Source organism: Engystomops pustulosus, chromosome 9 (genome assembly GCF_040894005.1).
Source record: "Engystomops pustulosus chromosome 9, aEngPut4.maternal, whole genome shotgun sequence".
NCBI classification, from domain to species: domain Eukaryota; kingdom Metazoa; phylum Chordata; class Amphibia; order Anura; family Leptodactylidae; genus Engystomops; species Engystomops pustulosus.
In genome coordinates, this window is record NC_092419.1 from 96,620,356 (window position 1) to 96,644,838 (window position 24,483).

The following is a 24,483-nucleotide window of genomic DNA, read 5'->3' on the forward strand; positions in this document are numbered from 1 at the left end:
ATGATTCATAATATGAATATGATATCTAATAGTGGGACAATCCCTTTATGAAGTCTTATACATGGCTATACTTCACAGAGCCTTTACTGTACCTCCACATGTCTCTAATTTAACATGGAAACAAATTCCATCAGACTCCGCGAGTCATAAAGATTAGAGAGCCAATGACAAGCCTTAAAGGGCTGTCCAGGATTAGAAAAACTAAAACAACGCCCCTTATTGTAGTGACTGAAGCTTTATTTACTAAAATTGTTATCTATATTTTAGTATGAGTTAAGTAACTCCTTACTTGGGACACCAGATACAAGTCGGAGAGGCCTGAGTACACGAAACGCCCTCAGGGCTTTCACATCGAACCCTCCAGGCTTTCCGCTCATGTGATGTGCATCTCCTTGTTTGTGAGAAAACTGTTCCAGAATGACGCTGAAAAGTCTGTAAACCACAGATATAGAAGTCAATACAAAAAATATAGAGACAACAGGCTCAATCTTAGGCTACATTCACACTGCCGTTGCCCGCCGCACGGCGCTGTACTACGGAGAAAGATAAGTGTGCTGCACCATACCGGTCCCGTTGGGCGCTGTGCGCCCATTGCCGTCTATGGGGGACGTATATCGGCCGTATATATGTCGGCCATACATACGTCCCCCATACGGCAGTGTGAATGTAGCCTTAAATGGTATCTGTTAATTCTAATAAATGCAAAAAGCAGACAGCGCTGTTCTCTGTGTAGTGGCTACAATGGTACTACAATGTTATTCCCAATTCAATGAAAGGGAGCTGATGTGCAGTAACCTAGTATGACCACTGCACTGAAAACGGTGCTGTCTGCTTCCTGTTTCATTCTCTGTGTAATAGCTGAAGCTGATCTATGTTGGTACTGGGTGTTGGACCCTTAAAAATCTGATATTAAGGAACTATTCAATGTATACGTTATTGAAATATGTATCCAGTAAAACCATTTTATACATATTGGGGCACATTTACTAAGGGTCCGCGGACCGCGATTCTGTCGGGTTTCCCGAATATTTCCTTTTAGCGCCAAATTCCCCCGGGTTTTTGTTGCACGCGATCGGATTGTGGTGCATCATCGGCGGCTTGCATGCGACACAAATCGGGGGGGGGGGCACTCACTCACTCACATGCACCGGGAAGAAGAAGGCGAACTCCGGCGGACCTCAACGGGGAAGCAACGGATGCAGGAAATTGGACGCACGAATCACGACAGACCCGTATCCTCATCGGACAACGCACCGCGGGATCGCGACGGGATCGGGTAAGTAAATGTGCCCACAATATCATCCAAATTAAATTTGCATATTGTGTGAATTTATACTGTGGATTTCGCATTGCAATTGGTAAAATCTGCAGCAAAATCTGCAACAACATACAACAGGCTTGTTGCAATTTTTGCCACTCTGGATTTTGCTCCATTATATTGAGTAGAGAACACCAGCAACATTGCATGATCCATTGATATACTATACTTACCCAATAACTACAATGACAAAATCTAAAAGATTCCATCCGTTTCTGATGTAGGCACTGGGGTGCATGACCAGTCCATAGGCAATGATCTTCAGGAAGCTTTCCACGGTGAAGATGATGAGGAAGATATACTCCACTTGTTCCTGGGAGAAACGAATAACATCACTATATTGTGCTGTAGGCTTCTAGGTTACCAGTGCCATCCTGTAATGACCATCACACAATGAAACGCAGTAGGTACTTACCTTACTAAATGTAAGCAGCCACAAACAAGGACACCATCCATAATGTCCTGGAGTTGGGCCATTACTAATTTTAACATTCGAATACTTGCCCTAGGAACTAGTGGGACTGCTAACCAACCCCATTACCTTCTCCAACTCCAGTTGCTTAGGGCTTCATTAGCACTGTAGATACCTATTACTGAATATTTTCATCCCCTGGTTAGGCTGCATGGTGCTAAACGACCAGGTGGCAGGAATAAGGCATTACAGTGTATTATTTAAATGTATTTTATATTTTTGTTAACCAATGGGTTAAATGTGATTTACATTATGCATTGTACAAATTGTAACTTTCCTGAGGTTGTACAGGCTGTAATTGGCTGGCAACCCAGAGTGTCTCAAATGAGTAAACCTATAAATAAAGACTCTTTCTTAGGCTTGAGTCATAGTCTGAAGACAGTTTCATTCCTGAGTCCTTGTGACTTTTGTTTTACTCTTGACCCTGTGCTACAGAGATTTCTGTTGTGCTGCTAATGCAGCAAAGCCGATCCAGCTGTCACCTGGTCACCTATTTCGGTGATAACCCAGTAGGAAACTTTTACTGACACGCAGCCTCCTCCTCTTCTTGCTTTTGACCTACCGGTCCAGACAGATGTGAATGAAGCCCAGACAGGATCCCAGGCATCCATGACCCCTACGGCCAAGCTGCCCTACAGCCAGATACTCTGGTTTCTGTCTCCTGTTACCCCTGCTATACCCATGATCAGCCATATCATTCAATCATCCTGCTCAACATTGGGTAGGTCCTGCATGTGCTGCCTAAACAGCTATAATAAACTATGCCAAGTACTCAATACCTAGGAAGACAATGAAAGTATCTAGCAACAAGGCATTATCATCACATCAGTCGGGTCCATTATTACAGTATTTTTCGGACTATAAGGCACACCGGAGTATAAGGCCGCCATCTATAAATGCCTGCTAAAACGTCCCTATAAGGCGCACCGGATTATAGGGCGCACCTGATTATAAGGATGAATGACCAGCAGGTGGCCGAACTGCACATAGTTCAAGGCAGCTGTTGTCTGTAAGTCAGTTCATATATAAGGCGCACTGGACTATAAGGCGCACCTTTGATTTCTGAGAAATTCAAAGGATTTTTTGTGCGCCTTGTAGTCCCAAAAATACGGTATACTATATGATAAAGGCCTTGGTTCTGCCTAATATAACTTGACAGAAACCACTGAAAAGATTGTGCAAACTGCTTGTACATTAATTTATATATAACTGTTCTTGAAAAAATGTGGGCCAATGAATGATATAGGTATATATATAATATACAGTATAAATACTGCATGCAATGAACCTGAGTAATAAAAAAGTATTTTTATCTTCTTTTAGAATCCATAGTCAATAAATAATAAATCTTCTATAGCTCCATCATATTCCCCAGCGCTTTACACATCATGGGTTACATGAAGAAACAAAATAAGACATAACAAATAACAAATAACTACAATATGCTACAATATATAATATGAGAACAACTATAGTAATAAAACTATAATGTTACAAGTGTTAAATAACCATATTTCCCGGTATCAGCCCTGACACAGAGGGGATCCCCCTCCCCTCCTTCAGGGAAAAGCCCAAGGCTTTGGATTAAAACTCATTACTGGTTGAACGGCCTAAAATTAGCCGTAACCACTGGAAGCTTAACATGTACAGTCGATCAGATAGGGAGGAAGGACGAGTCAGCTGTCTTCACATCGCCCTCTCTGGAGTCCATTGTTCCACGTGTTCTGGTGTGAAAGGGAGACCTTCCCATCTCAAATAAACATATGTTATGTATCACAATAGTCATGTGGATATAACAGTAATTATTGCTCTAGTGTCATTACAAAACCTTCCCAATCAATAACATCAGCGCATAAAAACATAAAATTTGATCATCTTTGTGTTCTTCTCCTTAAAGAGCTGCATTACTTTTCATGTTGTAGTGCACCTCACTGTAAAAGAGTGAACGTGAACCGTTGCCTTTAAAAAGACACTTCCCATAATGCAATTTACCAAAGCAATTTGTGCAAAGACACTGAACAAGCAGGGAGTGGAGATCTGAGCTGCTGCAGATCTTCTTTATTTCCCCTGCACTGATAGATAATAGTAAATCATCAGGACAGGAGGGTGATAACTGTGTATACATTCATCGCTTTATAAGTATACAGTGTTTGGGCTGCTTGTATATCACTCCTATTGTTCCATATGACTCTTTGTACTCTGTAATGTAGTATTATATTAGTATATGTCCCCTATGATCTCTAAAGTTTGATGGCGCTATATAAATGATGATGATGATTATTATTATACAGGCAGTCCCCCGGGTTACATACAAGTTAGGGTCCATAGGTTTGTTCTTAAGTTGAATTTTTATGTAAGTCAAAACTGTATATTTTTTAATTGTAGATCCAGACAAAAAAATTTTTTGCCCCAGTGACAATTGGAGTTTCAAAATTTTTTTGCTGTAATTGGACCAAGGATTATCAATAAAACTTAATTCCAGACACTTTACAGCTGATCATTGCAGCCTGGGACTAAACTAAAGCATCCAGGGAGCTTCACCAGTGGTCACAGGAGGCAGAGGGGTCCGTCTTTAACTAGGGGTCGTCTGTAAGTCGGGTGTTCTTAAGTACGGAACCGCCTGTATAGCTATAGATTTAGGAAACGTTCTGTGTTGCTCATAGCAACAAAGCAAATGAAACAGGTCCTTAAAAACTAAACCTGAGATATGATTGGTTACCGGGAACAACTCTAAAAGTTGTACATTTAGAAAGTTTTGTACATTTCCTCCACTATGACAACAATAGGGTCCATAGGGTCGTGTAAGATTTATATAAGAACTCTTCAGATGATGTCTCATAACCATCTTTCTTACCAGTACTTGAAAGTGCCACTGTCTCCACACCAGCTGCACCTCAGAATTTGCACCTATTTCAGGGCGCGTAATAAATCTGCCCTTATCTGCCTATGTCCCCCATACAGCGGAGTAACTGCCCCAATATAGTTTTTATTCAATGACCGTTTCTTCATATTTCAGCCATATTTACTGCTGATCCAAAAAACCTGTGGAAGATGACCTCAGAGAAGTGGTTGTTGGGAAACCAGGGAACAGTTACTCATAAGTAACTAATATATTGTTACTTATGCTATATTGGCGCCATCCAGAGGGACAACCTGTAGCTTCCGGCGATATATCAAAGCCCTCACCTCAATAATCAAGACACATTGCACTGCTAATGGGGTAGTTACACCAATAGTTCTGCTACTAATAAACATAATTATAATTGGCGCATGTCTATTGTCTTCTTATGGTTTGTTTTTTTAAAAACCTTAGAAACCTAAGATCTCTATGGAGCCAGTTCTATCACAGACCAGCACTCATAGTGCTGTGTGTGCAATTCCCTAACCAGAACATTCACTTATCTCCTGACTTATGTTCTTCCAGGTGGTGGCTGGTGAGGGATACAACCATCTGGTGGACTGCTTTGCATTTGGCGTTTGGCTGAAGATGGTGTTGAAGAACCCAAAGAAAACTCCACCTAAACAGGACAAACTTCAAGGAGCCTGCTCTTCACCTTTCTAGAAAAAACAATACCTTAGGGGTATAGTAGTTTAATGGGATAAAAGCTGGTGACAGAGTCCCTTTAAAAAAAAAAAAAAAAGTACAGTGCTTCACCCAATAAAGACCTAGAGTAATTTTTCAATTTATTGAAATATAGGGTTGAAATACATGCCCTACTCCAAAAAGAAGTTGGGGGGGGGGGGGGGGGGCGGCACTTAAAATGACTATCTTCTGTACTGAGGCACCAAGAAAGTAAATAAATCATGGGGAATTTAAAAAGCTGGGAATAACCCTTGAGTAACTTAAGGTGGTCCCGAGAGTGTGGTTGTACCCCAACACAGGGGTCTTGTAGGGACCACTGTCTCATACCAATAGACTAGTATTATAATATACTATAATAAGGGGATTCTGCATTGGAACCCAGGAGCTTTAGGTTCTGCCTCTGGTTACAGCTTTAAATGATCATCTAAATTTGGACACTTAGGGCCACATTTATCACTTTTGTAGTAGTTGCGCCTAAATTCTGCCGCACTGTTTTGCCAGAATTACCACAAGCTACAACCATCTGTGATAAGTATATTTTCTGCCTCTTATTAATCACTTTACAGTTTAGGCGCAATTTTGGCGCAGTTTAGGCGCAATGTTAGATTCAGGCAGTTACATGTGATCCTGCTACAAGCTCCTCTCTGCTTCTCCCACATCCCAGCATAAAGATAACACTCACAGCAGCACCCAGGTGTGTGACACCCTGCACCCAGTGACCTCCTCAGCAGGGGCTTCTCCTGGAGGGGATCCCCCATTGCTGGTCTCCTGCTGCACCCCTGTAATTCTGCACAGTATCCCCCTCAGACACACTGGTGATACTGTGCAGAATTAGGCTATATTCACACTGCCGTTGCCCGCCCGTACCGTACCGTAGCGGGCAACGGCAGTGTACGGGGAGAGGAGGAGGAGGTGAGCGCAGCTCACCCCCGCCCCTCTCCATAGCAACCTATGGCGCACGGCGCTGTATTACGGGAAAAGATAGGACAGGTCCTATCTTTTTCCCGGGTACGGAACGGTACGGTGCCGCACGTGTGCGGCACCGTAACGCTCCCGTAGGGTGCCGTGCGCCCATTGCTGGCTATGGGGGACGTATATCGGCTGTACGTTAGTGTGAATGTAGCCTTACATGGGGGACACTTGTATGTCGTATCTGCAACATTCTACAAACTTGTGCAAATTTTTGCAAAGTTCTTAGAAGGTGATGAACTGTAAATAGAGTCTGCAGCTCCTGTTTGCAGAGTATCTAATGTATCTATTATATGTTCTAGTGTTTGGCTGAGCTCTGCTGCTAGAAATGAGCTCTTCTGCAAAGGGGCTCAGTGCTTTCTTCTCAGTTAACGCCACCTTCGGGCTGGAGTGTTTTTGCGCCCAAATGAAAACGTTGCAAGTGATGAATATCATTAGGCGCAGCAAAACATCTGGATTGGTAAGATAGATGAGGGAAAGCTGGTTATTTTTGCTGCGCAGCTAGTTTGGCATTTAATTGCAAAAATGGCGCAAAAACGGTGCGCCTGAATGAAAAGGCGCAAAAACAACAGAAAAAAAGAGTGATACATGTGGCCCTTAATTCTACTAACTACAGAGCAGAAATCTCCCAGCAATCTTTGCTAGTTCAATACTTGAGCAAATCAGGTTCTGTTGTCCGTAATTCTAGAAAACTTGATGTGCCCGGAGAACCCCTTTAAAGATAAAATGTCTACAAGGGGATAGAATTTTCAAACTTTTATCCGCACTTCTCTGTATAAATATCTTGTGGCCATTGGTGTAGAATAAGAACGTGTATGACCTTTCTTAGACAAGCAGAAGAGGGATAAGCTGGGATTGTAGCTTGCAGCACGTGCTACAGCTGCTCCTTGGTTGTCAGTATCAGTGCCGGGGTGTCAAGAAAGTGAAGAATATTCCTACTACATTAACCACACAAAATCCGAACCCCAGACTTAGACATAGAAAGTGCTGACATATCTCCTTACCAGGTTATGGTTTGCTGTGTTCGAGTCGTCTTCGGGAAAAGGGATGTAGACTCCTAACGCCACACAATTTGCAAAAATGGTCATGAGGATGAGGATATCAAAAGGTCTGGGTTAAGAAGTTTTAAGGATAATAGTAAATGAAGAAGAATAGTTTCAGTTAACTACAAGCTGGTTACTACAGACTACAGGCAGATGGGATCTTAGGTCATCTTTGTAGTCTTGTTTGGGGGGGGGGGGGTCCTAATTTTTCAATAGACTTTACAATTTTAGTATGTAACTACCGGCCACATAGAGCAGCACCTCCAAAATGGGTTCAATAAAAACACTTATGTGTGTATTATGATTTAGACCCTTTTTCGAGTATAAACTAGAACCTCTAGTATCAGAAAAGAAGGTACATAAACTCCTGGCTCATGTTATATATTCCACTAGTGGAGCAAGGCATCTGCGGACTAGGTTCCAAATTACAGCTGGGGTCATCTGAGCAAGCGGAGCCTCCATGGGGGTCTGTACAACACATGTCAGGCAGATGTTAGGATTGTGTTATGTAATGTTGTCCCGCAGTCCTTTAGTCAGACTGGAAATTTCTTAACAAGCAAGAAAACTTGTGGCCAAGTATTATTCTGGAGAAGATAAAACATTCCCCTAAACATTCATCGTATATGTGTTTTTTCTAGGTGCATACCACATGGATTTCTGTACCATAAAAAAAAATATGTATTTACTCCCTGTGACTGGGGCACTTTCACATCTGAAATCAGGGAAAACTACAGAAAACTAGACATTGGTTTAAAAAAAGTGCACATGCACCCAAAATAGTTGCAGAGAAAAATATAAGCCAAAAATTGGATACATGTGCCCCACTGACACATTGGGCCACATTTATTAAAGCCCCTGGACTGTTTTTTTTTAGTCTGACTTTGCACGTTTTCAGTGTAAACTGCTTGCATATATATTTATAAAATGACAGATTTGTGTCGCGCCTGCAATTATTCCCGATGCAACACAAAATTCGGTGATGGAAGGGGCGTTCTAGTGCACAGACGGACTGTGCAACACATTTATCATGGAGTGTCCAGAAATAATTGTGCGCACGTCCTATGTTAAAGGTGCCCCGAAAAAGTTGGTGCACTCTGCCGGAAGCAGTGCCAGATTCATCGAGAACGTGCACCACAATTCATGAATGTGACGAACAACTACATATAGTACAGACTACACAGTTTTGGATAGATATGGGGTATTAGCATACATCAAAACTAGTGCAGTGTTTACTTTGTGCAGTTTGCCTGTCTAGTGTGCAGAGTGCGCCAGATTAATCAAAATTGGCGCAAGGTCTTGATGAATCTGGCACTCCCGGTTGCACTTTGTTCATGCTGCAGAATTGTGGCGCACATCAGTAAATGTGCCGCAAACTCCGACTAAGTAGTACCATTCCATTTTAGGTGTAGATTTTTTCTGTTTTGTCGGACACAAACCTGGTGCAGACACTTTATAAATACATGTGCAAGCAGTTTGCACGTTCTTCTCAGTACAAATTTAGTTAGAAAATGTGCATGTTTTCTGATGATCCGCGTGGAGGCTGTAGGAAATGCAGGTCTTATTCCTGCCCGTGTTTGCAGCTATAGGGGCATGAAAACAGGTTTCATCAGCATCATGAATTATAAGGGGGCAGCACGGTGGCTGAGTGTAGTGACATTTCTGCCTTGCAGTGCTGGAGTCCTGGGCTCTAAACCCACCCAGGTCAACATCTGCAAAGAGTTTGTATGTTCTCTCCGTGTTTGCGTGGGTGTCCTCCGGGTACTCCGGTTTCCTCCCACACTTCAAAACATACTGATAGGTTGTTTAAATTGTGAGCCCCATTGGGGACAGGGTCTGATTTGACAAGCTCTGTGCAGCGCAGCGTAATCTGTAGGAGTTATAGAAATAAAGGATTATTATTAAGACCCCTCAAGAAGTTGAGACATGCTAGGGACATCATATGCCAGCCTTCCGTTTTTAGAAAATATAAAAAGGTATAAAACACAAAGACAGATATAAAAGTTTCTGAAGGATACTTCCATTCTACAATACTGATGCAGGCCCTTCGGATTGGGTTGTTGAGGTACAAACAAAAAAGAGCCCTTGGATTTCGGTGCACCCCGCTGCCTCCCTGGTTCTTGTGCTTGCTGTAATGCTGCCGCTTCTTGTGGGCTTGAGAGCTAGTTGTTGAGTTGAGTGTATCCGTACCGTTCATCACCACTCCATCCATGGAGTAGCGCCAGCAAGTCAACACGGCCTCCGCAGTTTCCATAAATGGCTCCGCCTCCTCGCTGGAGTACGGAGGGGCGGGGCCTGCAAGAAAATTTTAATGATTTTTGTTTAATTTCTTTCTAAAATTATCCTGATATCAGAGAAATCGAGTTCTACACATCACCCAGTTAAAGCCTTAAAACTCCAACCTGAGACGGAGGTGGGACGCGGATGTAACAACCTGCACCTTTCCCACTATCCAACCTTGAAGGAGTTTCCAGCTAATAAATATTGATGATCTACCCATCAGATGATGATAAGTTGAATTGGACCCTAAATCAAACAAATAAATTGGACTTGAGCCTGTCCGCTACACAAACATCTGTTCTTCCATCTCCAATCTCACAGATGATTCCGATGCCGAAAGCAGTAAACTACTAGCATGTAGTTATAAAGCTCAGGTTTAGTGTCCCAAATCTGCCAAAATTAAGCCAGCTGTTTTATCCAACTTGATAATTTGTATTCTAGTAGAGATGAGACTTGGACTTATCTCCTTGGCTTTTGGCGCATGCGCAATGTGAAGATGAAGCCAAGAACCAAGCACCTTGCTCATCACTGGCTTATCGGGTGCATTCATGGTAAAACTACTCGTACGTATAAGCTTCTCATATGTGAACAATGCCAAGGAAACAAGTCCCTGACAAAAGGGACAATTTTGACATTGGTACCTGTAAACTAATTTACAGGTAGTAAAATATCGGACTTGTTTACCCCATTAAACTACTAGCCCCTTCAAGAAGGGTAAGAAATGTCCTTTCTAGTATTCCCTCTTTTACATGAAATCCCATCTGTTTACCAATAAAAATATTTTCAAAAAGCATGTGAAAATGAACTGATGTCAGGTTTAGAGGCTGCATATGGAGTGTCCCTTCAGACACCCATATATTCAGTTCTATAGATTTTGAAACTGCTGGTGTCATATTAAAGATAAGAATCTAATCTTTTAGGTTGCATCAGTATGTAGCTCACAGAACTAACTCACTGGTGTGATCTGAAAGATAAGATTGAGCCATGTTTCTAGGTGCTATAAAAACGAAGATAGAGGCGTCTGAAGTTACACCCCCACTACAGCTTCTAAGCTTGTTCGTAATATTTTAGGGGCATCTGGTGACAGGAAATCGACTATCAAAACCAAAACTGATAAAGCAGGGGCACTTACTTAAAGGGCACCTACCACCCCTATTCTACCTATAAAGGTAGAAGGGGTGGTAGGTGGATGAATGGGATGTGAGGAAAGCCCTTTTTTGGGCTAATCCTCACGTCCCGGGTGTCTTTTAGAAAACTTTATTGCATGTATATGCTAATTTTTTTAATGCGGCTACTGGGGCGTGGAGTAGCCCGGACGAGGGCGCGCAGCTACCAGGAGCTGCACGCCGAAGATTACCTGGTAGGCGGAGTAACGTGGCTACTGGGGCGTGGAGTAGCCGCGACTAGTAGCCTCATGTCCGGCTACTCCACGCCCCAGTAGCCGCATAAAAAAATTTGCATATACATGCAATAAAGTTTTCTAAAAGACACCCGGGACGTGAGGATTAGCCCAAAAAAGGGATATCCTCACGTACCATCCATCCACCTACCACCCCTTCTACCTTTATAGGTAGAATCGGGGTGGTAGGTTCCCTTTAAAGATCCAGGCAGTGACTGTGGTTATCTTCTAATATTTGTTATCCATGGCCTCTTTCCTTCTAAAAATCAACTTTAAAAATTATGCTTATGAACCTGAAGGTTTCTGGGGGTGTTCCCAAACACTGTCAGTACTGCAGCCTCACGCTGTCCCTCAATCAGCACTTTCCACCTCCCTCTGCCTGATGTAATAAGGTGAAGTGCTCCTGCACAGTTTAATAGCCTGTGAACCAGCTGGGTGGAGGGTCTCTGGTAACACTCATTAGCACAATTTTAAAAGTTGATTTTAGCAGGAAGAAGGTCATGGATAACAAATATAAGAAGAGGACACACTCTCAGTGTCTTGATCCATGAGTAAGTGTCCTTGGTTTATTATGCTTGATTTTGATAGTAGATTTCCTGTAAAGGGAACCTGTCACCAGGAATGTGATTACTACCTGGAGACAGGTTCCAATAGCCTATGCTATGCTGATTTAAAAATGGTTTTGTCAGCATGCTAAATCATTTCAATAGTTATGTAAGTTTCATTTACATTACCTGGCTCCCTGCCAGCAGCATGTGGTGAGTCCCGATAGTGGGGTGGGTGTAGGTGCAGCTTCAACCTGTGTGTGCCTGTGTTTCCTCATGCATTCCTTCTCTCCTACACCCCATCCCCCTCCTGCTCAATGCACATGACAGTAAATGGTGAGGAGGGGGGAGCTGGATGAGGGTTGGAGACTGATACAGAAATACACACGCTGCAGCTGGCCCCTCCCCCAGGACTCACCTCACGTTGCTGGCAGGGATCCAGATAATGTGAAATAAACTATTCTACATAACTGAAATTATTCCTGACAAAGGCATAGCACAAGCTATTGGAACCTGTAACCAGCTAAAAATCATATTCATAGTGACAGGTCGCTTTAAGCTTACAAAGCTGTCAAGAAAATACCCAAAATCTTCAAAAAAAACCCAATTTTTTTTAATACTTTGAAAGTAGAAAAACAAACGGGGTTAACTCCCCTTAGAATTTCACAATCCCTGCCACTGGCTGGAACAGGACATGCCCAAATTCGTAGGGACTGTTAATGAAAATTAGGGACTGTCCTGACAAATTGGAGACATTGGACAAGTATGCAGCAGCATACGGTAAATATACTCTGATGAGTGACAAACCCCCTACAGGCCTAATGGGCACCTATACGGGACGTCACCCTGCTCTTGGTTATAGAGAATGGTTACTAGCTTGCCAGAAAAGGACAATCTACCGAATTTATTGGGAATGTTCTACATATGATGCCTCATTAGTGTCCAGCTACGTTATTTAGCCTGATGACTGGGTGCACCGGTCAGTCTGAGTGTTACGATGGCCGGGACTCGTTCCAGCGGTCTATCCCTTAATCTTGCTCTATGTTCTCCTCTCAATCACTTACTGCTGAGCTAAGTACTTTTTAGCTGTGAGTAAAGATTACTTTACCGCAGCTCCTCAGTCATTTCCTGAAGCTAAAAACCCAATATCTACACAATTTTTGGCAGCCTGTCTTACCCGTCCCATTTTCCGTAGGTTCTGACATCCTCTTCACAGGAAAGGAATCTGGGGATTTTGGGAGTGGTAGCCAATCATCAGTTTCTTATCCATGCATTGGGCGATGTGGCTTTTACATACAGGCCGGCAGCCATGAAGCGTATCCTATAGCTCTCCTGGCATTCTGTATGAATGTCCTCTTCATCAGGCTGCAGAGGAAAATGATGGATAGAGATTAGCGCATGGACAGATGTAATGAAGGACATATGAATACAGAGTGTGATACGCTGTATCCGAGTGATGTAGGTAAACCTGATGGTGTGTCTAAGTAGGGTATGATGAACTTACCTGGTGGTAAAAAAAAGGGCAATTTCCTCTCCATTTTTTTGCTCTTGAATGCCCAGCAATGCCCAGTACCAGCTGGGATCCCAGAGCCTTCTCCCTCTTCCCTCCCTCCACCAGGGGATTACCACAGATTGAATGCTGAGCCTTTAAAACGGGTGGGGGGAGGGACCTAGGGTGGCAGTGACATAGGGAATGTGTAGAGGATGCAAAGCCCCATTATACTTATATAGAGATTTATAGATTTATATAGAGAGACATTGGGCTGTGGTTTATTCATAGGGTGAGGCTGAAGGAGATGGCACCCCTTAATAAAAGTTACTGCTGGATGGAAGTAAATGTTGGTACAGGCAGTCCCCGGGTTAGGTACAAGATAGGTTCTGTATGTTTGTTCTTAAGTTGAATTTGTATGTAAGTCGGAACTGTATATTTTATCATTGTAGCTCCAGACAAATGTCTGTGTGACAATTGAATTTTAAAAATGTTGGATTGTCATAAGAACCAGGATTAACAATAAAGCTTCATTACAGACATCAGTGATAACTGTTATAGCTGTTTATTATAAGGCTAAAGTACGGTAAATTACCAACATCCAGAGTTCCGTTTGTAACTAGGGGTCATCTGAAAGTCGGGTGTTCTTAAGTAGAGGACCTCCTGTATGTACATAGTTATGGTGTTATACATTACATACGGACTACAGGTACTAGATAAACTCTGTTATCATCCATTGGAGTGTTCATGGTATATACATACCCTAGCTTTACATAGATACTGAAAGATAAGATATATTGGAACATGCAGGGCCGGTTTTAGACAAAGTGGGGCCCTGGGCAAACTACAAGTGAGGGCCCCAAAATAAAACTATTTTATAAACAGTCAGTAAGAGGCTCCTTTATCCCTGCACAATAATAACACTTTGTAGTTACACACAGTAGTAGGGGACTGTAGGAGAATGTTATAGGAGATAGACAGATGACCGGTAGATTAATGATAGAAGATAAATGTAAAATATGATATAGATTTATAAATAGATGATAGACAGATTTATAGATGCATAAATATAAAGTAGATTATATATAGATAGCTATATACACGATAGAAGAAAGATATGAGAGATAGAGTAGAAGAGAGATAGAAGATCGATCGATTGATAGATAGATAGATAGATAGATAGATAGCTAGATAGATAGACAAAGAGATAGATAGAGGATATATAGATAAATAGTTAGATTTATAGATATGAAACAGGCAAATTATAGGAGATAGATAACTAGATGTACAGATGATAAACATCTTTACCTGGGCAGTCAACCAAGGGATATTAAAGGAGCAATACATCCTCTGTCCACAAAAGTCCACATGCAAGGGGCCCCAATAGGACAGGGGGCCCTGAGCAAACGCCGGCCTTGGGAACATGATAAGCCGTTACCTTGTTACCTTATAGGGGTTGTCCAGAATTAGGATAATATGACAGCTTTATTCCAGAAACGGCACCACATCTGGTTGTGCTTGGTATAGCAACTCAGATGGGGATAGGTCATCATTATCAGATTGGTGAGGGTCTTGAGGATAAAGAAAAGTATTATGATATCAAATACTTATTGTTGTAGTTAAGGTGACTATAAGTGAGCTGTATAAAGTGAAAGTGTTATGGTTATTTCAGATTATTGAGATGCTCAGATATTAATAATATATTGTGGATTATTGGAGACGTATAGCATATTTTAAATGTACTAAAAGGTTATTGATAATTAACACTGTGTTGATATCTTGTGATTGTTAAAACTATCCCTCGCTTTTGATTAATGGTTTTTGTAATATTTATGGAAAAATGTGAATAAAGAAAAAATGTAAAAACAAAATAGATTGGTGAGGGTCAAGCACTCAGCACCCCAACAGATCAGCTGCTAAACGGCTCCGTCATCTGTGTAGTGGCTGAGATAAGTCACTACAGCTCATTTCAAAGGGAGCTGATCTGCAGTTACCTGGTCTGAGAATTCACTGTCTACTGCCGGTCCCATTCACTGTGTATCAGCTGCTCTGTAGGGGTGCTAGGAGTTGCACTCTCATAAATTTGATATTGTGGACCCAAGTTTTCAATAGTTTTTTCTAGCAAAACTACTTTAAAGCTCCCTAAAATACAAATTAATAATAATAATAATAATAATAATAATAAAAAAGCAAACATGTGGATCTAGGTTGTTAAAATCGACTCCTTCTTGTATGTTCAAGACTAAATCCTAATGTATTCCCAAAATGTAAATAGGGCTCAAAGCACAAGGAAGTTTCGATGTTTTGATTAAAAAACATACATGTCTATGTTTGTTTTTTAATGCCTGAGGAAGATCTCAGTGCAAGTTCGAAATGCGTTGCAACTAGAGATGAGCGAACATGCTCGTCCGAGCTTGATGCTCGTTCGAGCATTAGCGTACTCGAAACTGCTCGTTGCTCGGACGAATACTTCGCCCGCTCGAGAAAATGGCAGCTCCCGCCGTTTTGCTTTTTGGCGGCCAGAAACAGAGCCAATCACAAGCCAGGAGACTCTGCACTCCACCCAGCATGACGTGGTACCCTTACACGTCGATAGCAGTGGTTGGCTGGCCAGATCAGGTGACCCTGGGATAGACTAGCCGCTGCCCGCGCTGCTCGGATCATTCTGTGTCTGGATGCCGCTAGGGAGAGAGCTGCTGCTGGTCAGGGAAAGCGTTAGGGTGTTCTATTAGCTTACTGTTAGGCAGGAGTGATTCTCCAAGAACCCAACAGCCCTTCTTAGGGCTACAATAACGTTCTACTTTTTTTTTTTTTATTTGCATCTAGTACCATTTTGTGAGGAATTAGCAGGGGGACTTGCTACCGTTGTGTTTAGCTCTTAGTGGCACACATATCCACCTCAAACACCAAAGTGGGAAAATTTAGTAGGGGTTGGATTTCAATTAGGCACAGTCTGCCATTTTTCCTTTTTTATTTTACGTTTATTTTGTTTAATAACTCAGTGTCATCTCATCTGGCATAGTAGTGTGCTTTCATACTTGGCTAGAAAATAGCCATAGGAGAATCCAAACGGCTTACGCCTACAGTAGCGTTATATATTTGATTTCTGGTTGATCTGCTGGTGGCTGTACTTGCTGCAGTGCATCTACTAGCCAATTGTGAGCAATTTGTAGTGAGACTTGCGACCGCTGTGTTTTGCGCTTAGTGACGCACATATCCATTGCAAAGACCGAAGTGGGAAAATTTAGTAGGGGTTGGATTTCAATTAGGCACAGTCTGCCATTTTTCCTTTTTTATTTTACGTTTATTTTGTTTAATAACTCAGTGTCATCTCATCTGGCATAGTAGTGTGCTTTCATACTTGGCTAGAAAATAGCCATAGCAATAGGATAGCATTGTTTGGTTTTAAAAACTCAAAAACACAAAAAAAAAAAAAAAACCACAAAAAAAAGTTAAAAAAAAATTAAAGCTATAACTCTCATTTTAAAAATGTTTAACCCGAGGGCTAGGGGTAGAGGACGAGGGCGGGGACGTGGGCGTCCAACTACTGCAGGGGTCAGAGGCCGTGGTCCTGGCCGGGGTGAGACACCACCTGCTTATGAGGGAGCAGGGGAACGCCGCAGAGCTACACTCCCTAGGTTCATGTCTGAAGTCACTGGGACTCGTGGTAGAGCACTGTTGAGGCCAGAACAGTGCGAACAGGTGATGTCGTGGATTGCTGACAATGCTTCGAGCAATTTGTCCACCAGTCAGTCTTCCACGCAGTCCACCCATGTCACCGAAATCGCCACTCCTCCAGCTCCTGCACCTCAGCTTCCTCCCCCCCAGTCTGCCCCCTCCCAGGAAAATTTGGCATTTGAACCGGCATACTCTGAGGAACTGTTTTCTGGACCCTTCCCACAGTCACAAACCACTTGTCCGGTTGCTGCTGAGCAATTTTCCGATGCCCAGGTTTTCCACCAGTCACAGTCTGTGGGTGATGATGACCTTCTTGACGTAGTGGAAGTGTGTAAAGAGGTGTCCGACGATGAGGAGACACGGTTGTCAGACAGTGGGGAAGTTGTTGTCAGGGCAGGAAGTCCGAGGGGGGAGCAGACTGAGGGATCGGAGGATGATGAGGTGACAGACCCAAGCTGGGTTGAGAGGCCGGGTGAACACAGTGCTTCTGAGACGGAGGAGAGTCCTCGACCAGAACAGGTTGGAAGAGGCAGTGGTGGGGCCAGACGGAGAGGCAGGGCCAGAGCTGGTGCATCAGCGCCAAATATGTCAGCTAGTGAAGCTCCCGTGGTGAGGGCTCTTGCGGCGAGGGCTAGTTCTTCAGAAGTCTGGAGGTTCTTTAAGGAAACACCGGATGACCGACGGACTGTGGTGTGCAACATTTGCCAAACCAGGCTCAGCAGGGGTTCCACCACTACTAGCTTAACTACCACCAGTATGCGCAGGCATATGAATGCTAAACACCCCACTCAGTGGCAACAAGCCCGTTCACCTCCGGCCGTGCACACCACTGCTCCTTCCCCTGTGTCAGCTGATAGTCAGCCCCCTGCCCAGGACCCTGCCACAAAAACCCCATCGTCGCCTCCACGATCCTCCACAGCATCCACCAGCGTTCAGCTCTCCATACCCCAGACGCTGGAGCGGAAACGCAAATATAGTGCAACCCACCCGCACGCCCAAGCCCTTAATGTGCACATCTCCAGATTGCTTAGCCTGGAGATGCTGCCCTATAGGCTAGTAGAGACCGAGGCCTTTCGCAACCTCATGGCGGCGGCCGCCCCTCGGTATTCGGTCCCCAGCCGCCACTACTTTTCCCGATGTGCCGTTCCAGCCCTGCACTAGCATGTGTCAGACAACATCACCCGTGCCCTGACCAACGCCGTTTCTGACAAGGTCCACCTGACCACGGACACGTGGACGAGTGCTGCCGGGCAGGGCCACTATATATCGCTGACGGCACATTGGGTTAACTTGGTGGAGGCTGGGACCGAGTCTGACCCTGGGGCTGGTCATATACTGCCGACGCCGAGGATTGCGGGGCCTACCTCGGTCCAGGTGTTTCAGGCCTACTATGCCTCCTCCTCCTCCCACCCCTCCTCCACCTCCTCCTCCGAACTACCATCCGTGGGCACGGCGCCATCAGTCGGTAGCTCTAGGCACAGCAGCAGTGCCGTCGCTAAGCGACAGCAGGCGGTGCTCAAACTGCTGAGCCTAGGCGACAAAAGGCACAACGCCCAAGAGCTATTACAGGACATCACGGCGCAGACTGATCTGTGGCTGGCACCGCTGAACCTGAAGCCAGGCATGGTTGTGTGTGACAACGGCCGTAACCTGGTGACGGCTCTGCAACTCGGCAGACTGACACATGTGCCATGCCTGGCCCATGTGTTAAATCTGATAGTTCAGCGTTTCCTCAAGACATACCCCAATCTGTCAGATTTGCTCACGAAGGTGCGCCGCATCTGTGCGCATTTCAGGAAGTCCAGCACAGATGCTGCCACTCTCAGGGCAGCGCAGCGCCGCCTCCAACTGCCCGCTCACCGACTGTTGTGCGACGTGCCCACGAGGTGGAATTCAACACTGACCATGTTATCCAGAGTTTACCAGCAGCGCAGAGCGATTGTAGACTGCCAGATGTCAACTTCCACCAGAACTGGTAGTCAGGTCAGTCAGCTTCCTCAAGTCTACAATGAGGAGTGGACGTGGATGTCTGATATCTGTCAGGTGCTGAGTAACTTTGAGGAGTCAACACAGATGGTCAGTGGCGATGCCGCCATCATCAGCCTCACCATCCCGCTGCTTGGCCTGTTGAAAAACTCTCTGATCAGCATGAAGTCGGAAGCTTTGCGCTCGTCACAAGAGACGGGGGAAGAATATTCCCTTGTTGATAGCCAAAGCACCCTCAGGTCTGTTTCTCAGCGCATATCGGAGGAGGTGGAGGTGGAGGAGGATGAGGAGGAAGAGGAGGAGAATGTTGGCGAGACACAAGAGGGGACCATTGTTGAGTCCTTCACTGTTCAGCGTGTATGGGCAGAAGAAGAGGAGTTGGAGGAGTTGGAGGAGGAGGAAATGGACAGTCAGGCCAGTGAGGGGAGTGAATTCTTACGCGTTGGTACTCTGGCGCATATGGCAGATTTCATGCTAGGCTGCCTATCCCGTGACCCTCGCGTTCAAAGAATTTATTCCAGCACCGATTACTGGGTGTTCACTCTCCTGGACCCACGGTACAAGCAAAATCTTTCCACTCTCATCCCTGCAGAGGAAAGGAGTGTGAGAATGCATGAATACCAGCAGGCCCTGGTGCACAAGCTGAAACAGTATTTCCCTTCTGACAGCGCTAGCGGCAGAGTGCGTAGTTCTGCGGGACAAGTAGCGAGGGAGAGTAGGCGAGCAGGCAGCTTGTCCAGCACTGGCAAGGGTACGCTTTACAAGGCTTTTGCCAGCTTTATGTCACCCCAGCAAGACACTGTCACCTGTCCCCAGTCTCGGCAGAGTAGGGCTGATCTTTACAGAAAGATGGTGAGGGAGTACGTAGCTGACCATACCATCGTCCTAAATGATCACACAGCTCCCTACAACTACTGGGTTTCAAAGCTGGACATGTGGCACGAACTGGCGCTGTACGCCTTGGAGGTTCTTGCCTGCCCTGCCGCTAGCGTCTTGTCCGAGCGGGTTTTCAGTGCAGCTGGTGGCATCATCACAGATAAGCGTACACGCCTGTCGACTGACAGCGCTGACAGGCTGACGCTTATTAAAATGAATAAAGGCTGGATTTCTCAGAATTTCCAATCTCCACCAGGTGAAGGAAGCTCAACCTGAATAATTGATCCACTCCTCCTCCTCCTCATTTTCCTCCTTCTCCTCCTCTTTGTACAGTAAAGCAGAGGAAACTGGCTATTTTTTGACAGGGCCCACTGGCTCTTGCTATAGTACTTTATGCATTTAATTTTTCTGGAGGGCCACCTACCTGGTCCTCTGTTTGAAACAATTTTTGTGAGTGCCACATACAGGCACTCAATCTATTCCATTTTTCTGGAGGGCCACCTACCCGGTCCTCTGTTTTAAAAAATTTTTGGGACTGCCACATACAGGCACTCAATCTATTCCATTTTACTGGAGGGCCACCTACCTGCTCCTCTGGTTTGAAAAATTTTTGGGACTGCCACATACAGGCACTCAATCTATTCCATTTTTCTGGAGGGACACCTACCTGCTCCTCTGGTTTGAAAACTTTTTGGGACTGCCACATACAGGCACTCAATCTATTCCATTTTACTGGAGGGCCACCTACCTGCTCCTCTGGTTTGAAACATTTTTGGGACTGCCACATACAGGCACTCAATCTATTCCATTTTTCTGGAGGGACACCTACCTGCTCCTCTGGTTTGAAAACTTTTTGGGACTGCCACATACAGGCACTCAATCTATTCCATTTTTCTGGAGGGCCACCTACCTGCTCCTCTGGTTTGAAAACTTTTTGGGACTGCCACATACATGCACTCAATCTATTCCATTTTTCTGGAGGGACACCTACCTGCTCCTCTGGTTTGAAAACTTTTTGGGACTGCCACATACAGGCACTATCCAAATTAAATTGTCTCCATAGCAGCCTCCACACGTTGTCTCCATTGCTACCTCCAAAAGTCGTCCATATAGCTGCCTCCATACATCCTCCCCTTATCAAACGAGGTGTGTCAGGCAGAAATTTGGGTTGTTTTCATGGATTCCACATCAAAGTTGTTAACTTTGTCGCCACCCTGCTGTGTTATCCACAAAATATACTGGCAAACTTTTATGATTAACCGATATTATTTCAGCGCTTCTTGCGCAGCTGTTTACATTCCCCTCACCCGCCATATCCCAAACTTATAAGAACGCTACTACACTTGATCTTATACAAAAGGTTCTTAGAAGTGCTGTTTGGGGAGTAGCCTATAGACAGGGGCTTGGATTGGCGAAAGCTCGCCTGGCAGCGGAGCGCCAGCTCCATGCCAAGATCCAACTAACATAGTTTTAACTGCAGCACCTTTAATCTACTACTAGTTCACTGCCTCCATACATGGTCCCCTTATCAAACGAGCTGTGTCAGGCAGAATTTTGGGTTGTTTTCATGGCTTCCATGTTAACTTTGTCGCCACCCTGCTGTGTAATCCACAAAATATACTGGCAAACTTTTATCATGTACCGATATTATTTGAGCGCTTCTTGCTCACCTCCTTTGGTTCCTCTCTGCCACCCATTGGTTTGAAGCCTGAGTCCATTTAGGGTATGTCGCCATGACACTCTCTAGCCTGCTGCCGCTGCCTCTGCATGCCGTCCCCTATAGTGTCAGGGTCAATTATTGCATGTTTTAGATGCTATCTAGCTTCATTCTGTCACTCTGTCATGGCCATGCTGTTGCCCATAATTTTGGCATAATGTTGCGATTATGCAGCCTCAGAGGCATCCATGCATGCTGCCCCTGCTGTTTCCTGTCCATTTCCGTGGTGTTTCCATCCTTTTCTGAGGTGTTTGGCCAAGCTTCCCTGTGCAGAGCCTTGGTCCCCTTGAAAAATGCTCGAGTCTCCCATTGACTTCAATGGGGTTCGTTATTCGAGACGAGCACTCGAGCATCGGGAAAAGTTCGTCTCGAATAACGAGTACCCGAGCATTTTAGTGTTCGCTCATCTCTAGTTGCAACCAATAAAACACATCGGTTTTAATCCATATGATGTGCATGCAGTACCATTTATCCAAGACTCCGAAAAACTTCCTCGTGCTTTGAGCCCTACACTCTTTAGAGCAAAAACAGCGGGATCTGATCTTGCTCCAATATCGGAGCCAACGGCCAGCAGCATGCCGAGATGTTCTTGTAAAAACCAACAGCCTTTCTCCTTCACAATAAGGTGAGCCTAATAATGTTGATATAATTCCCTTTATATCGAAGATACCTTTGAATCAGGTGTGCTTGTTTTCTTTTTGTTTTCCTTCTGCCTGGTTCTTCTTTCCTTTGTCCGAGAGAGACCATCCAGCAGTTCCCAATCTTCCAAAATGTAAATAAACATGCAGTGACAAATGGTTCACCTGCAGCGGTAACAATCCAGATTTTCAAGGATTTAAAAGTCCAGATTACAATCTGCATGTATAATGCACCAAAAATCTGGTCTGGGCACATTTCCACTTTGCATGCAGCTACTCTGTTTCGCTATATATATAGTTACATATATGATGTTTAGGGTGTGCGATCACAAGGTGCGTTCTTGGTCCATTCTTTGTGCGTTGTAAACGCGCTGAAAACGCATGCTTTTTTGCATGTTGTCTATGAGTTTGGGTGATGGCACACGTAGCGTTTTGAACCCGTTTTTGGCCCGTTTTTAAGCAGTCAAAAACGGATGCGATAAAAAATGCATGCGTTTGTTGAAAACGCACACGTTTTTGACAGGTTTGACCAGTTATCTTAATTCAAACCTGTCAAAAACGGATGCGTTTAAAAACGGGCCAACAACGCATTCAAAACGCCACGTGTGCCGTGGTGACACATGTGGCGTTTTCAGGCTGTTTTTGGGCCGTTTTTAGTTGTGCGTTTTCAGATCGTAAAAAACGCATGCATTTTTGACAGGTTTGACCAATTATCTTAATTCAAACTGGTCAAAACCTTTTTTTTTAACGCACGCATTTTTCCCCGATCTGAAAACGCACTACTAAAACGGCCCAAAAACGGCCTAAAAACGCCACATGTGTCACCACCCTGAGGCTGGTGCCACACGCACCGCTTTGTCTGCGTTTGCAAACGCAGACAAAGCCGCACCCACCGTTTGCAAACGCAGACAAAGCCGTGCGTGCGGCACCAGCCTAAGCGCATGCGTTTCAAAACGCAAGTCACAAACGCAACCATTTAAAAAAAAAATGCAACCACTTTGAAAAAAGCAATGAAAAATGTTTCTCTCAAACGCAGGCCTTTGAAAAAGTACAGAATCCCAATTGAAATCAAAAGAAGCAAAGATGCTGCGTCTAAGATTTGACTAAAAAATGCAATGGAAAATCGATAACACTGATAACAGGTCAGTCTTTTTCACCAATGAGGCTGAGAAACCAGGTGTTATGTTTTCAAACCAATGTTAAACAGAACAGAAGCTTCACAGAGACACAACGCAATGGTTACCCACGTCCAGTGGCGTAACTAGAAGCTGATGGGCCCCAGGGAAAAGTCTGTGCCAGGACCCCGACTATAATGTATGGCTTAAGGTACTAATCTTCTCGTATGGGAAAGTGAGGCCTTATGGGCCCCCAAAGCCTCTTGGGCCCACTTGCGACAGCATCCTCTGCACCCCCTCAAGTTACGCCCCTGCCCACGCCAATGTGAAACCAGTACCACCCTTAGCCTGCGTCAGCTCAGTAGAACCGAGTGTTAAATTGTAAAATTTTGATCCATATTTGGCACAATTTCTGCCCTGGTCCTGCCATATGTTTTTTTTAGCACTAGTATCATCTAAATTGTGTCAGATTTTCACATAATTTTTTACATTTTTACATACTACTTGACTTTAATGTACAAGTTTCACGCACATCTCGGATCAGGGTAGCTGCGATTTTTCGTATATGATCGGATCACTGGATTGTGAAAAACATCTGACGTGTGCATAGTGCAAGAGACTATAAATGAGAGTATAAGTGAGTCAGAGTACTGGTAGACATCGGACCAGTAAGAAAAAATTGTTAAGGGTAATGCCACACATGGCGTTTTGAACCCGTTTTTGGTCCATTTTTAAGCAGTCCGTTAAAAAACGCATTTTTTTAAAACGCATCCGTTTTTGACAGGTTTTACCAATTATCTTAATTAAAACGCAAAAACGGACCAAAAACGGATTCAAAGCGCCAAGTGTGGCATCACCCTAATAGCCAGGGGACTGAAGTCTCAGATTTCTTGAACTTAGGAGCCTCTGTTATCTGGTAGTTGCTCCTGTAAAAAAAAATACTAGCCAAAAAATTGGACTGGACAAAAACATACCAGCCCAAAGATAAAATGTATTCATTCTGATGACATTATACTCTTGCGTATGTGTTGACAGTGACCCCCATAGCAGCTATACCCAAAACACAAAAACCCATAGATAACCAATCAGCTTCCAGCTCAGCTATGTGCCCAAATATTAGGAATAGCCCACACACATCTACACAACAGGCTGCTCACATGTGGAATATGTAGGTTTTTACACCCATTAGCACATAACGTTTTTATGAACTGTGTAACACAGCATAACGATGTGGACTACATATCCCATGATGCTCTGCGATAACGCGGCTTCCGGTCATGGGAGAAACGGCTCCTTTCTGTATGGGGAGTGTGGGGAATGATGAGCGCGTTGCATTGTGGGGTGTGTAGTCCGGAGGTGAGCTGTTTCCTGTGTGCTG

The 24,483-nt window shown here is 44.3% G+C and overlaps 1 protein-coding gene and 1 long non-coding RNA gene across 5 annotated transcripts in view; both read right to left on the reverse strand.

The window, feature by feature from the left end:
- CACNA1F (calcium voltage-gated channel subunit alpha1 F) overlaps window positions 1-13,238 on the reverse strand; it is a 64,787-nt gene extending 51,549 nt beyond the window's left edge. For all 4 annotated transcript variants that reach the window (XM_072124224.1, XM_072124222.1, XM_072124223.1 and 1 more), the window contains exons 1-6: window positions 13,111-13,238; window positions 12,784-12,971; window positions 9,401-9,677; window positions 7,347-7,452; window positions 1,492-1,631; window positions 290-432 (exon numbers count right to left, since the gene is read on the reverse strand). In XM_072124224.1, the coding sequence (XP_071980325.1) occupies window positions 290-432; window positions 1,492-1,631; window positions 7,347-7,452; window positions 9,401-9,677; window positions 12,784-12,811 (694 nt within the window). In that variant the 5' untranslated portion in view covers window positions 12,812-12,971; window positions 13,111-13,238. The remainder of the gene's footprint in view (window positions 1-289; window positions 433-1,491; window positions 1,632-7,346; window positions 7,453-9,400; window positions 9,678-12,783; window positions 12,972-13,110) is intronic.
- Window positions 13,239-14,356: 1,118 nt separating this feature from the next.
- On the reverse strand, window positions 14,357-24,480 carry LOC140077235 (uncharacterized). Its single transcript, XR_011849736.1, has 3 exons — window positions 24,263-24,480; window positions 22,023-22,114; window positions 14,357-14,666 (listed from the first exon to the last, which is right to left on the reverse strand). It is a non-coding gene; the product is annotated as an uncharacterized lncRNA (long non-coding RNA).
- Between the last annotated feature and the right edge of the window lie 3 nt (window positions 24,481-24,483).